Source organism: Agrilus planipennis, unplaced genomic scaffold, assembly GCF_000699045.2.
Source record: "Agrilus planipennis isolate EAB-ADULT unplaced genomic scaffold, Apla_2.0 scaffold14, whole genome shotgun sequence".
Taxonomy (NCBI): Eukaryota; Metazoa; Arthropoda; class Insecta; order Coleoptera; family Buprestidae; genus Agrilus; species Agrilus planipennis.
Window position 1 is genome coordinate 324,883 of NW_020442313.1, and position 13,170 is coordinate 338,052.

Genomic DNA, 13,170 nt, shown 5'->3' on the forward strand with positions numbered 1-13,170 from the left:
TGATTTTAATTCTTAATGTTTCACGTACGGAACAATCTGATTTCCCAAATCTGTTCAAAGTAGTGTCAGTTTTGCTGTCCGTTCCGGCTACTTCAGCATTTATAGAAAGAGTATTCACTGTTATGAACGCAAAGTGGAGGGACGATAGGAATAAAGCTTCATTAAAACTAATTAAAAATGAACTTTTAGTTTACTTAAATCTTTGTTTGCCATGTTTAGAGGGTATTAATGTATTTAAGAGCGGCAGCAAAAATACTTTATTTTTATGCTGAGTACTTTCTCTTTTGAACCATTTAGTCGAGAAATACTTTATGTAAAGCCTGAAAAGGTGGCAACCCTAATTGCGATGTTCTTGACCTAAACAATATGGTGAATTTATGGATAAAACTTAAACACAGGCTAATTCGGTATTAACCTATTGTATTAGGTATTTCTTTTATTAATATCAATATCTACTTTAAGAAAGTTTTTCGGGTTCAATTCTCGACGAGGCTGTGACAACAAACAACAAACAGTTTTATCTCATTAACTTGAAATAATTTATAGTGAGATGAAATTAAGTTGATTTAATATTATTGTTTGATAATTATTTTTTATTTATAAATGCAAACTTTTGCACGTGGGTGTGTGAAACATTAATTGGAAAATTAAAGTACAACAGTTGATTAATCGGTTGCGCCCCCTTCCAAACAGAATACTTTGCTAGGACCCTGCTTTCTAGCAAATCCTNTTTTTTTACAAGGTGGAAGTGCATTCGGCTTTTTCCCGATAAGTACTTGTTACATCCACACTAGATCAGCTGAGCGACGTTAGTCGCCTAGATCCAGGCCGGTAATGAAACAAATTGTACGTTTAAATTTACAAAGCTAATTTGCGAGCTCAATTGTCGCTGGATTGAAAAATAGTATAACACTTTTTGTTGTATTTTGTGTCAGGAAACCATGGTTTCTTGTTTAATTATTATAAATGGGACACCCTGTATACATCAGAGAAGAAGTCTTCTGCTAAAGGTATTTTTTTTTATTTAGATTATACTGGAGGAGAGGAAATCTTCAAAAGACAACCCCGAGCGGAGGTAGTGTCGGATTCTTACCAACTAAAACCCCTCCTCGAGCGGAGAGATAAACCCAGCAATCCACAGGGTTTAATCTCCCCGCTCGAGGAGGGGTTTTAGTTGGTAATAATCCGATTTTGTGGTAAAAAAACGTACATTATTATATGCTGCTCGAAACGAAAGTAAATATAAATTAAAAAACTCATAAACGATTGAAATTTTATTTGAACCTGCCCGTTACTAATTTTTTTTTAAATCTTCCGGGTTGGTCCTATCGAGAGTTGACAACCCTAAGCCTGAGCATGAGTGCGTTAGTATTCAACCAACCCCCGTATAATTGAACGCTGATAGACTAGATATCTATTTCCAAAATAAGATAAAACCGACTAAAATTGTAATATCAAAACTAACAAAAAAAGGCATCTTTCTTAATGTAAAACCGAATAGGAATCAGTGATGTGTAAGTATTAGTTACTATGCGTCCATAAGAACGTCTAAAACGAGGAGGACGACATTATCATTATCTCCAGATATTTGCCCACGCAACCCTCTTCAGTCGGCTGGAGTGTATAAGATTGACTTCATAATAAGAGAATAACAATTTGCAAAAGGGTCGAAGGGATAAACGGACGGATGCCGCGGAACGTTTTCGCGCATCTCTCGGAAATGGAGCGGTCGCAAGCATGATAAGTGGCAGCAGCGAAAGGAGAACGAGTGAGAGGAGAAATGGGGAGAGAATGAGAGAAATAGGGAGGAGTGAACACGGGCGGAAGGGTGAAGAGGGCGGGAATATCGGTCCATGATGTAATTAACAGTCTTAACGTAATTGGCTCTAGTCTCGTTAGCAAGCCGTGAACTTAGTAATTAATCCATGGTTTCGCCCGGAGCAGAAATATTAATTATAAAGGAGATGTTCGCTCGGTTTACTTTAATCTGTGTCCTAATCACGTATTACAACGCCGTTAATTAGACGACGCCATTACTGGGCGTTTTTTTTTTGTTTTTAATTTTAGCAGCCGCCTGTTTTTTAATTTTCAATATTTGAACTGATTTCGAGACGAGGTTACGAAATGACGGAAAAACGGGTTTTCGGTACGCGAACGTAATGGGGAGCTAATTGGAAGACACATTTTTAGTGGCACGTTAAATCGTACTTTCAGAGGCAAAACCCGTTTTCTTTTTTTTTTTGTAAGCACTTCACTTTTTTAGAAAACCGCGTCGAAGTTTCGCCAATTTAAAAGCAGAAAAGGACGAAAAATGGACAGTAGTAAAATACATTCATATTCTGTTTACCATTTGACTTTTCCCTGACCTTTAGTATCATCTTACTTGACCACTTTCTTTCAAAAAAGTTTACTAGCTTTACAGAGCATGATGGACATTAAAAAGAGAATAGCGCTTTGTACAAAAAGAAATCACTTCTATGGTGTCATAATCATCACAAAGTCATCAGCCTAGATATATCTCTACACTTCTTAACCCTGCGTCCCACGTGTGGGGTGAGTCAAACCCCAAGCTGCAAAAATTGCATATAACTTTTCAGAATCAATACGTTATGATCGGGAATGCTCAGTATAGCTTCCCATTATAGTTTTTTTTACTAAATTAAGATATTTAGACAATAACAATTGTAGTGTGTTTAAATAGGACGCGGTTTTAAGTGGTTGGGATTCAGAAGTGACCACTGTTGATGGTCAATAAATTGTTTTCTGTTAGCGTCGATATAAATATCTTTTGGTTCCTGCATTTTACTTTGCGTATTCAGGTGGTTTGATTTTAATTCTTAATGTTTCACATAAAGTAAACTTTTAAGAAGTAGCATATGTTTTATCTGCTTGAAAAGTAGCTACCTTTATACTTTACTCTAAAGCAAAAATTTACCCCCATATTATTGTTCTACGTGTTACTTATAAAGGGATCAATGTAGAAAGCAAATGTAGTAATCTTTATTGCAAAATTTAAAAAATTACCCTTTTACAACTAAAATAAAATGGGGTTTCCCATACCCCACCTGTCTAATACGTATTTTACATAATCTCAGGTGTCGGACGCAGAGTTACCTTCTGCTTCTGTTATTAGTTTGTAATTAACTTAACAATTAATCATACCTCGGCTATTGCTTATTGTCTTCCTTAACGCCCTTTCCTCTCCTGATACTTTTTCTAATACGTCCTCATTTCCAACCTTTTCCGTCCACAGTATTTTTAACATCATTTTAATGTTTTCTTAATTATCTGGGATCTCTAAATATCGAAAATCAGTTACATCTTTTAATTTATCGTCTCCCATTAGTTTTAAATATGAATGTTACAAAAAATTTTTTTTTGATAGAAACCCACAGTATCTGTGTTTTTTATGCTTTTGTTTTGTTTATTACCATTTTATCATCATGAAACTTTGTAGACACATTGTCAGAGGTAGAGAAAACGACATCATCATCATAAGGTCGGCAGTTCTAAGACTGGTAGGACACGCATCTCCTATCCTTCCTATCCTCAGCTAATCTTCGTATTTCACTAAAACTAGAACAACCTAAATCCTTAACTATTTGCGAACGGTAATCTAATCTAGGTCTACCTCTACCCCTCTTAACTCCCGTTTCTGCCTCTTAATACGTCTCTGACTACACCTTTATGCCTGAGAATGTGTCCTACCAACCTATCTACTCTATTTTTTATTGACTTCCATAAAGCCCTATGTTCTCCTATTCTTTCTAATACCTCTTCATTTCTAACCTTCCATTTCGAACGCTTCGACGTAGGGTATCTTTTAGCCAAAAAAAAACATACTAGGTATTTCCAAGGGATAGAAAAATTAGTTTTATGTGTCCGTCGATCATCTTTGACCAATATTTAGGACATCAACTAGTAGATACTATCAAGTAAATTAACAACAAAGGGATTATAACACTACTCAATTGATGACGGAAAAATATTACATCAGTCTAAAAGTTTGTCGATAGCTCATAACGAAAAAAAAAATGCATTCTCCAGTTTCCTAGCGGTGATTCAGATTGACTATGACATACATAATAGTCCTAAACTGTAAACCTAACCTATAAGTGTAATAAATCAACAACAATTGGACTAATCAATACCTACCGGTAACAAGCGACTAACGTGTTAACCACATTCATTTGTCTGCCCACCGCGGAAACAATGCGTGTGGTGGCGTTCATGTCATCCACGGCCTATTGCCTGACGTGGCTGGATTTACGGGATCAACTTGGAATCCTGTATTACCGCGATCACACCTTTACTCGTCCAAAAAAGTAAAGAGGGGAACCGACACGGTAAAAAATACTTGACAATTTAGCTTGACAGTAGCCAATTTATTTGAGCTCACATGAACAAGACGAAAAAGCTCATTGTCAGTTTCAGGTTCATATTTGTATTTAAAATTAACGTAGTCGAAAATCGCATCATCAGAAATCAAAAATTGATAACAAATAATTTCAACTTTCGACATAAAGCTATACCTTCTCTAAGTACAATAGAGACAGAATATCGATATACTAATAAATAAAATTGATTTCCAACTCATTCGTTTCATCAGGACTACAAGGACTTACATCGTTGATTGGGGATTTCTTGATGGCCCCATTTATTAACAGACGAATAGAATTTTTACCTGAATTAATTCGAAACTATTATTTTCAATTTTATATAAGAGAAGAAACTTAATATTGCTGAAATGTCAACTAATGCCTTTAGGATTTTAAGACTTATACAAAACTGAAAACTGGTTGTAGGCTTTTCCAGAGAATGCGGTCTACGAAATTTTGTTTTTTTTTATTATGTCGCCTGTCAAAGCCTCTGAATTACAAAACTTAAAGTTGAAAATATTAAACAAATTTCGTCAAAAACGTAAAAGAACCTTTCTGAGATAAAGTGGACATTTAGTTTAAAAGCAATAAAAAACTAAGGAATTAAATATAAGTAGCAGAAGAAAACACTGAAAAGGAATAGGCACTGGTACTCCACTTCTTTAGATCCCTGTAGCTGTTGGAACAAAAGAAAGTGAAGATGAGGATGATGTATAAATGCAACTATTTTAGATATCTGAACTCTTAACTATCTATATATGTGTGGATAGATAAAGTTTAAAGATATGGGGAGATTGGTGGTAAAATGTAAGGGATTTCCAATTAGTTTTAAAAGAAAATCTTTTTGTGAAGGTCTCAGTTCACTAAGTAATAATCCTAAGCTTGACCAATGGTTTAGGTTTAACTGACGCTGTGCTGATTAGGCTCTAAAGGTCATCCAGCTTCGGAGATGGAAGGACTTCCGAAGAAGTTCGCCACTCGTGCTAGCGAAACGCTAGAAAGCAACTCCATCTGACGACGACCTTTAGGTCCAAATCAGAGTAGCACCAGTTCACTTACTGACTCCTTATTAGCCTCTGATACGATTTTGGACAATGATGCACAAATGACTAAATGGAGCAGTCAAACTTTGAACAAACAACAAAATTTACTTTAGCCAATTCTCGAGAATTCCTCCACATGTCCATACAGGGAACAGAAGCTGACTAAAAATAGGGAAAAACATGGGACGACATAATAAATGGACAAGCCCCATCGGAATTTCGAATCGGATTTTTCATTGGAAAAGGTATCACCTATTTTATGGATTCATATTTACAACATTATTAGATTTAAGAGTTCAACAATAATGTTTTAGGTTTTAACTATTTAATAGAAACCTAAATGGTCATACCCGCTTAACTTAAGTAGCACATCTATATCAACAACCTTAAAGTTGAACAAGTGGTGAAATAGAGAGACTATAGAGATAAATAACGAACGGAAATTAATTGAGTAAATTTAAATAGTTGGATCAAAAATTAAGGATATACAATATAATGTAGAAAAGGGGTTTTGCTAATGGGGTATAGGGTATATGCCGTAAAAATGTGATATACCCATACGGTAACATAACGAACATAATGAATAAATTGAGGAGTAGCCGATTAGAGGATGATATGTGAGATTTAATAATTGATAAACCAAGATGTAATAGGTAGCTGTAAAGGGGAAAGCAAGTCTAGTTAGGATATGAATAATGGGTAGATATATCTAAGATTCAGAATGGTATAAGTAAAGTGATAACAATGATTTAAGTGTTAAAGATTATAAATGATGTGATGGAGATAATTCTAGAGTTTTTAAAGAGAATGGTATTTAAAGCTAATATATAAGGAAAAATTTAATGCTAAAGGTAGAGTTTGCAAACACTATCTAAAAGTAAACCTCTAATTTAAGGTTAGTGAGATGAATGAGAGAAGCCATTTCTTCCACTTCAAGAAGCCATTCTAAACCGAAACAATTATATAAACTAGTTTATACATTTATAAAAATAAACAAATTGTTCTTAACAATGACAACGGTCCTATCCCTGGATCTCCGCTATTTAGTTTAGTTTAATTACGTTTATGATGATGATGTAAAGGTCCATTCAACATCTACCTTGTTGGCTTCGGGTCATGTTCACTGAACCTTAACAACTATCAGTATAAATTAGGATTAGTTCTCATTTAGGTTTAGTTTACTTCAGTCCCTGAAGAAGGTAACTTTGTTACCGAAAAGTACTTCGGACAACTACAGTGTCGTGTTTTGGCGTTGGGGTTTTGAGCTATTCTGTTTGTTCTACAACAACCGCCAAAGTTTTTCCAATCTTCATATTTCGAAACAATTATTGTATTGGAAACGTTAGGAAATAATTGGTAGCTTTCGCTTTGCAATCCTCCACCCTAGGGATCTCTCAGTTAAAAGGGACCATCTAGGAGAAGATTTCGATACCACAGCCATCAAGCCCAAGATCATAGACACCGGCTGCGAAAGACTTAACGTGCTATCTTATTTGTTTTCAAGACTGTCATCAATCACGTAAATCAAAAATGCATCAAAAAGAAAAGTTTTAAAAACCCGACAAACATGAAAAAACACTGTAGGTACAAATATTAACCCGACTAGAATTTTAAGGGGACAGCTAGGGTTCCTATGTGAGACTGTAGATTATACAAGTCGATAAGTCTAATCGAACCCCAATAAAGCAGATGGTGGGAAGACTTATACTGAACCACATACGTCATTTAAATATCCCTAATTTCTTTTATAGGGATCATCATTAGGAATCTACAAAAAAATCTATCTCATTTGCTGTTGAGGCATATCCCCTTACAAATTCTAGTCAGGACAATAGCTCCTTAAGGATAGAAACACATACCTTGATCGCTTTCCTCGCCATACTCCGACGAATTGGCTTCCTGATTTTGCTTCCAAAAACAGATACCGTCACTATACACTGACTGTTTTCCCGTAAATTTATTGGGATCTAGTATATTTTCGACGGAAAACGCCAATCGTCTGTTCGAGTGGGACACTACCGACGGACTGACACCGGCCGATGGTGGACTATGCGATCTACTAGCGTCACTACAAACGCTATCCGGCCTTTTACCATTGTTATTATTACTATTAATATTGTTGTTATTATTACTACTACCGTTATTCGGATCCTTCAGGTCATCGTTATTGTTCGCACTACCGCATTCTAACGATTTCACTTCTCGATCACTCGAATTCGAATTCGGAATGAGATTTTCGAAGGAGGCCGCTGTGAATCCTCCTTTCTGATGATGATGATGATGGTGTCTCCTCGTCAGATCGACGGGACAGAGCGATTCCTCCTCGTTCTCCACATCGACATTCAGTTCTTCTCCGCCCGATTCGCTCGCCTTGTCGAACATTTCCGCATCCCTGGAATCGTCGGATATTCGCTTCTGTTGAAGGAACAATTGTGGATCTACCGCCGATTCCGCCAGCGGCGATCTTTTACTGTTAAAATCGAGCGTGCTCTGTTGACCCGCGGAATCTTTTGTTCTCGCGGCTTCCATGATCCTTTGCATCATCATCATTGTCATCATTGATGAGTGTTGTTGAATGACAATCACTTGTAACAATCAACGTTCCGTTTTGGCACTTGTTCGTCTACTCATTTACATTTTCGCAGAGCGTTCTCTTGTTGAAGCACTTCACGTAATCGAGGGCACGTTTCGCACGGCTAGAGCGGTCATCTTCATCGCGATCTCGCAGTTGAAATAACTAACGAAATGTGAACCGGCAAAAGTATTGTGCGGATATAGATACACAGTAGAGATCGTTCGTTCATCTCCCCTTTCGGCATCAAGATGAAAGAAACGCAGCATCTTCCCGTGAAAATGGGTGGGGAAGGGGCGGTCGCGATTGGTTCGGGATGAGAAACGGACGGCAAACGATTGGCCGCAGACTAATAAGGGGCGGATGCTCGACTAAATACGTCGAGTGGTTATGTTTGCTCTGTAATTATATTATGAATATGATTTGTTCTACTGTAATAACAAAAGCGACGGTTGTGAAATTAAAGGACCGTGCTTGTAGAGAAGTTTCGAGCAAAGGTCGTTATTCACCGGGGAACAATGGTACGACGTTCAATTAGAACGGCTATTGCGATCTTTTTAATGCGGCGAAGAGATTGGACGTAACGTTAAAAAAATGATTGGTCGTAGGTATCTCTGAAACTCGTTAAAATCGCGCGTTGCGGTTTTTTATTTATTTTCGACTGTACCTACACTAATGCGATCTACTCACTCACTCCGATTACATCGCATTATCTGCATGTTTACTACCTACCAGATAATACGAGATACCACCTTCAATAAACTGATGAAAAATTGTCTGAATCGGATTTCCGCTTTTCAGACCACACCGCATCTTGCATATAGCTATATGTAACATTTACTACCTCTTCACTAACTTATTTAAATGCTATGTCAATATTGAAATAGACTACAGCGAAGTTCGCTTGTAATAATTCCGCATATAATGACAATCCGTTTATAGTGCCGTGATTACGTTAAAAAGTTTTCTTTTTATGTTCATAATAAAACATTGACATTGAAAATAAAATTGGGGGTCCTTAGAAGTCCGTCAATAATAATCCTTTATTTGAGGTTTTCGAATGATTTTTATACTTATCTACTTTTAAATGAAAATTACTTACATATTTTTAATTTTTTGTTTTACGTTTAATTTACCTTAGAATACACCAACTAGTTTAAATGTAACACCTAAACGTTCGAAGGGGGTACTTTTCGGTAGCGATTTTATCTTTTCTTCAAAGATTGAAGGAGAATTAGTCTTCAATCCCTGAGGAAGCTTACCTTTTGTAACTAAAAAGTTGATTTTGGGCTCTATAGTATCCACAACATCGCCAAAGAAAAATCACTCTACTGCAAAGTCCTTCGAAATGTCGGTCATGCATATAAGATTAATACAGAAGTGAATAGATGGGATGTTCTTGCGTATATCTCAAGAGGTTTTTAGATTCTTACGTTTGTTTTCCACCTAAGGGCGTTTAGAGTTGACCTTGAACTTTTTTATCAATTCATCATTATCTTAAGGTCGTCAGTTCTGAGACTGATTTTACACGCACCTCCACTCCTTCCTATCCTGAGCTAATCTTCGGATTTCCTTAAAACTAGACCATCTCACATTCTTAACTATTTGCGAGCAGTAATCTAAACTAGGTCTACCTCTAGTCGTCTTAACTCCTGTTTCTGCCTCTAATATGTCTCTTACTAGACCTCCATGCCTGAGAAGGTGTCCTACCAACCTAACTCGCCTATTTCTTATTGACTTCGATAGAGTTCTCTCTTCTCTTACTCTTTCTAATACCTCTTCATTTGTAACCTTCTCTATCCACGGTATCCTCATCATTCGCCTGTAACACCACATTTACGCTTCTAATCTTTTTTTTCCGCCTCGCCCACCGTCCAAACATACACTTCTAACAATCTTTTTCGAATTTCTAGATAAATGGTTCGCGAGAATAAAAGTGACTTCTTTTTATTGAAGGTGACTTGACCCTGCGCAATCCCTACTACTTCTTCCGTTTTGACTTATCTGACTTCCTTGATACATAAAAATCAACCACTTGTTATCTTTCGTCTCCTATCTTTACATTCGCTCTTTCCTACTTTTTCTTCCCATGCATACCTGTATTTTTGTTTTACTTTTATTTATTTTCATACAATACTGTTTTGTCAATGCCGCTTCCATTTTATTTAAAGCTATCTCTATCTCTTCCATGCTAGATGCTAATACTGCTATATCATCTGCAAATCTAAGCATACTAATCTTTTTCCCTTCTATATCTATCCCTACGGTCTTAAAGATGTTAATCGCGTCTTCGATGTATTCATTAAAAAGATTACTAATTGGAAAAATTCTTTCATAGATTATTCTTGTTAAGCATGAATCATGTTAGAACATATAGAAATTGACTTTTCAATCATTAAAACCGATCAAAAATTTGCCAATTAGCAAAATCAATTGTGGTTTACTTATTTATATAAAATCTGACATCCCCTGGTGAAAAATTTAGCCTTGGAATCGAAAAATAGCATCCTATTGAAATACACCAGGGTCTCTTCCTCTATTTATTTCTTTTGCAATAAATTCAGGTGACCTATCCTGAAGGACAAATAGTTAAGGATGTAGGATGTTTTAGTTCTAGTGAAATTCGAATATTGGCTCAAGATAGGAAAGAGTGGAGGTGCGTATCCAACCAGTTTTAGAACTTATCACTTTATAATGATGATCTTGAAGGACAAATTTGAAATAGAATCATTTTTCTTCTTTCCAGTCTCTCCCTATTTGAGATTAAATAAGAAAATTGGCGCTTTTATAATTGTAAAATCCAATAATACCTATGCGTAATTATGTTATCACATAAATATTCGCAAACTTCATAAATTATTTACGCAAAAAAGGTAGGCAAAAATCAAATTATCTTTTATCAAAAACAGGAACACGCAAATGCAAAATGTATAAATTGTTAATATGATTATTACTGAAAATAAACGCACCTGCATTAGCTGTTCTGTAAAGTATTTCCGATAAACAAGTTAATTTGGACCCAATTCAAATCATAAATTAGTTACTTCATCTAGTATTTGTTAATTTCAAGGAAAATTGTTGTTATAAATTTTGGTAATGATTTTAATTAATCATTTGAATGTACTCGCTTAGAAAATGTGTGTCTGCAAGTGGGTGCTTCAAGGAAATAATAAATTCTCATTACGGATCCCACTGCAGTGGACAATCACAATGGAGATGCAAGTTTTATTTGAAACTTCTCTTAAAATACAAATATCAATCTTTCATTCCTGTTTTGAACGGGGCATTTTTTCTGTACGTAAATTTATAATAATTGAGTTATCAACTCTGTGAAGTTGGCACCCCCAAATGCCAATTTTTCAACGAAATTGACATGGTTTGTTTGTCCAAGATGAGGTCAGGATAGCCCAACATTTCTTTTTCTTTAACCCACCTATAGGTCAAAACTTGTATCTAATAAAAAAAGTTTTTTACGCTCACCCGAGATAAAAATGTCCCGTCTCTCAGAGTCTCTGAAAGCGAGACTCGAGTCTCCGTCTCTCATGGAGTCTCTCTGGTGTCGCTGAGAGAGACTGTCAAAAAACTGTTTAGCGTCTCTGAACGAGAGACTCGAGTCGCTCATAGAGATCCTCATTTCGTATCCAGTCTCTGAACGAGAGACTCGAATCTCTCAATTTTTCACTTTTATTCATTCAGTCTCTCTGTCAGAGACTCGAATCTCTGAATTAACAATTTTATCGTTCGAGTCTCTCATACAGAGCCTGAGAGATTCATAAAAACACCTCTCTCAGAGTCGTTGAAAGACTATGAAAGATTTTGAGAGACTGGAGACGGAAAATTTTTGACTAGGGGAGGACCACGGAAAATAAAAATTTGTAAAATTTGATGTTTTTAAAATCTTGGTTTTACACTGTTTCAGAATTGTCAAAAATTACTAGTGTAATTATTATATTTCATTATGTTTACATGAAACGATAAGTTAATAATAATAATTTGATTTTAATAAATTATATGGATAGGTACTATTCAAACAGAGGATTTCTATTCTGATTTAAAAAGTATTACCACTTATTTTGATACTTCAGAATACAAACCTGATAATCCTTACAACTTTCTATTCAGAAAAGTTGGTATAACATTGGGAAACTAAATGACAGTATTAAAGCACACATTTTCACATTATTCATGAATGACAAAAAAAAACTTTTGAACTTGGACTAACAAATGACAGCGTAAAAACATCGAATTTTGTAAATTCTTATTTTCACTGGTTCTCAACTTGAAAAAAATTTTTTTGTTATAAATTTTTACATAAGGGTGGGCCAACGTGTTATAAAGCAAATATATTAACATGACGACTAATAGACAACAATTTAAAATCACTTACATGTGATTTGATGACGGTGAGATATTGCTTTCTTCAAATACCTTATGTAACCTGAAACAAAATATATTTCTATTATGTACATATTTTCTGTTAATTATTTAAGTAAAAACTATTGTCAAAACTAAAATCGAATCTGCTATCTTTGTATTAAATAATTTCATAGAAATTAAACTGACGTCTCATCAGTCACGAGAGGATCTAATTAACCAGACAGCTCAATAAATTGAATCTGAATGATTATACTATTAATCCGGCATAATTTATTACGAATTCGGATTGTACAACTTTGTCTGCAATCATCCAGCTGATAACATATTTAAAACAGTTTACATCATGTAGTTCTTAGGCTTTCACGGCCGGCGACTTTACATCATGATTTAAAACCACTTCTTGATATATTTTTTAGGAAAAATAAGTTAGAGACAGTCCCTGATTGAGAATGACATCTTATTGGGATCGAAACGTGTATTAGATATTAGATTTTGAATCATGTTATCAAATAGTTTGAAGTTGCTTTTGACATCAAGTCAACCAAGTTACCTAAGTAACTCAAATAGTCGATTTTTGAACAAAGCTTGATCTTTAAGTCAAGTAATTCGCAAAACCTTCAAACTATTTGACTTGATGAATTAATAATAAAGTGTTGCAAAACCCACAATTACTTTATTAATACATACATTAGGGTGCTTTAAACAAAATTTTTATTATTTTTTTTTTAATTCTTACCCTCTCAAATGTTTTTATTTGATGTAAAAAAAAATCCTCGCCAAACATGTGGAATCGAAAAAT

General features: G+C 35.2%; 1 protein-coding gene and 1 long non-coding RNA gene across 2 annotated transcripts in view; both read right to left on the reverse strand.

The window, feature by feature from the left end:
• LOC108737978 (homeobox protein slou) overlaps positions 1–8,284 on the reverse strand; it is an 11,210-nt gene extending 2,926 nt beyond the window's left edge. Inside the window, exon 1 of the mRNA XM_018471184.1 lies at positions 7,282–8,284. Within this exon, the coding sequence (XP_018326686.1) occupies positions 7,282–7,981 (700 nt within the window). The 5' untranslated portion in view covers positions 7,982–8,284. The remainder of the gene's footprint in view (positions 1–7,281) is intronic.
• Positions 1–13,170, reverse strand: part of LOC108737988 — an 89,080-nt gene that overhangs the window by 36,580 nt on the left and 39,330 nt on the right. The window contains exon 2 of the long non-coding RNA XR_001937931.1: positions 12,382–12,432. This is a non-coding gene — a long non-coding RNA (uncharacterized LOC108737988). The remainder of the gene's footprint in view (positions 1–12,381; positions 12,433–13,170) is intronic.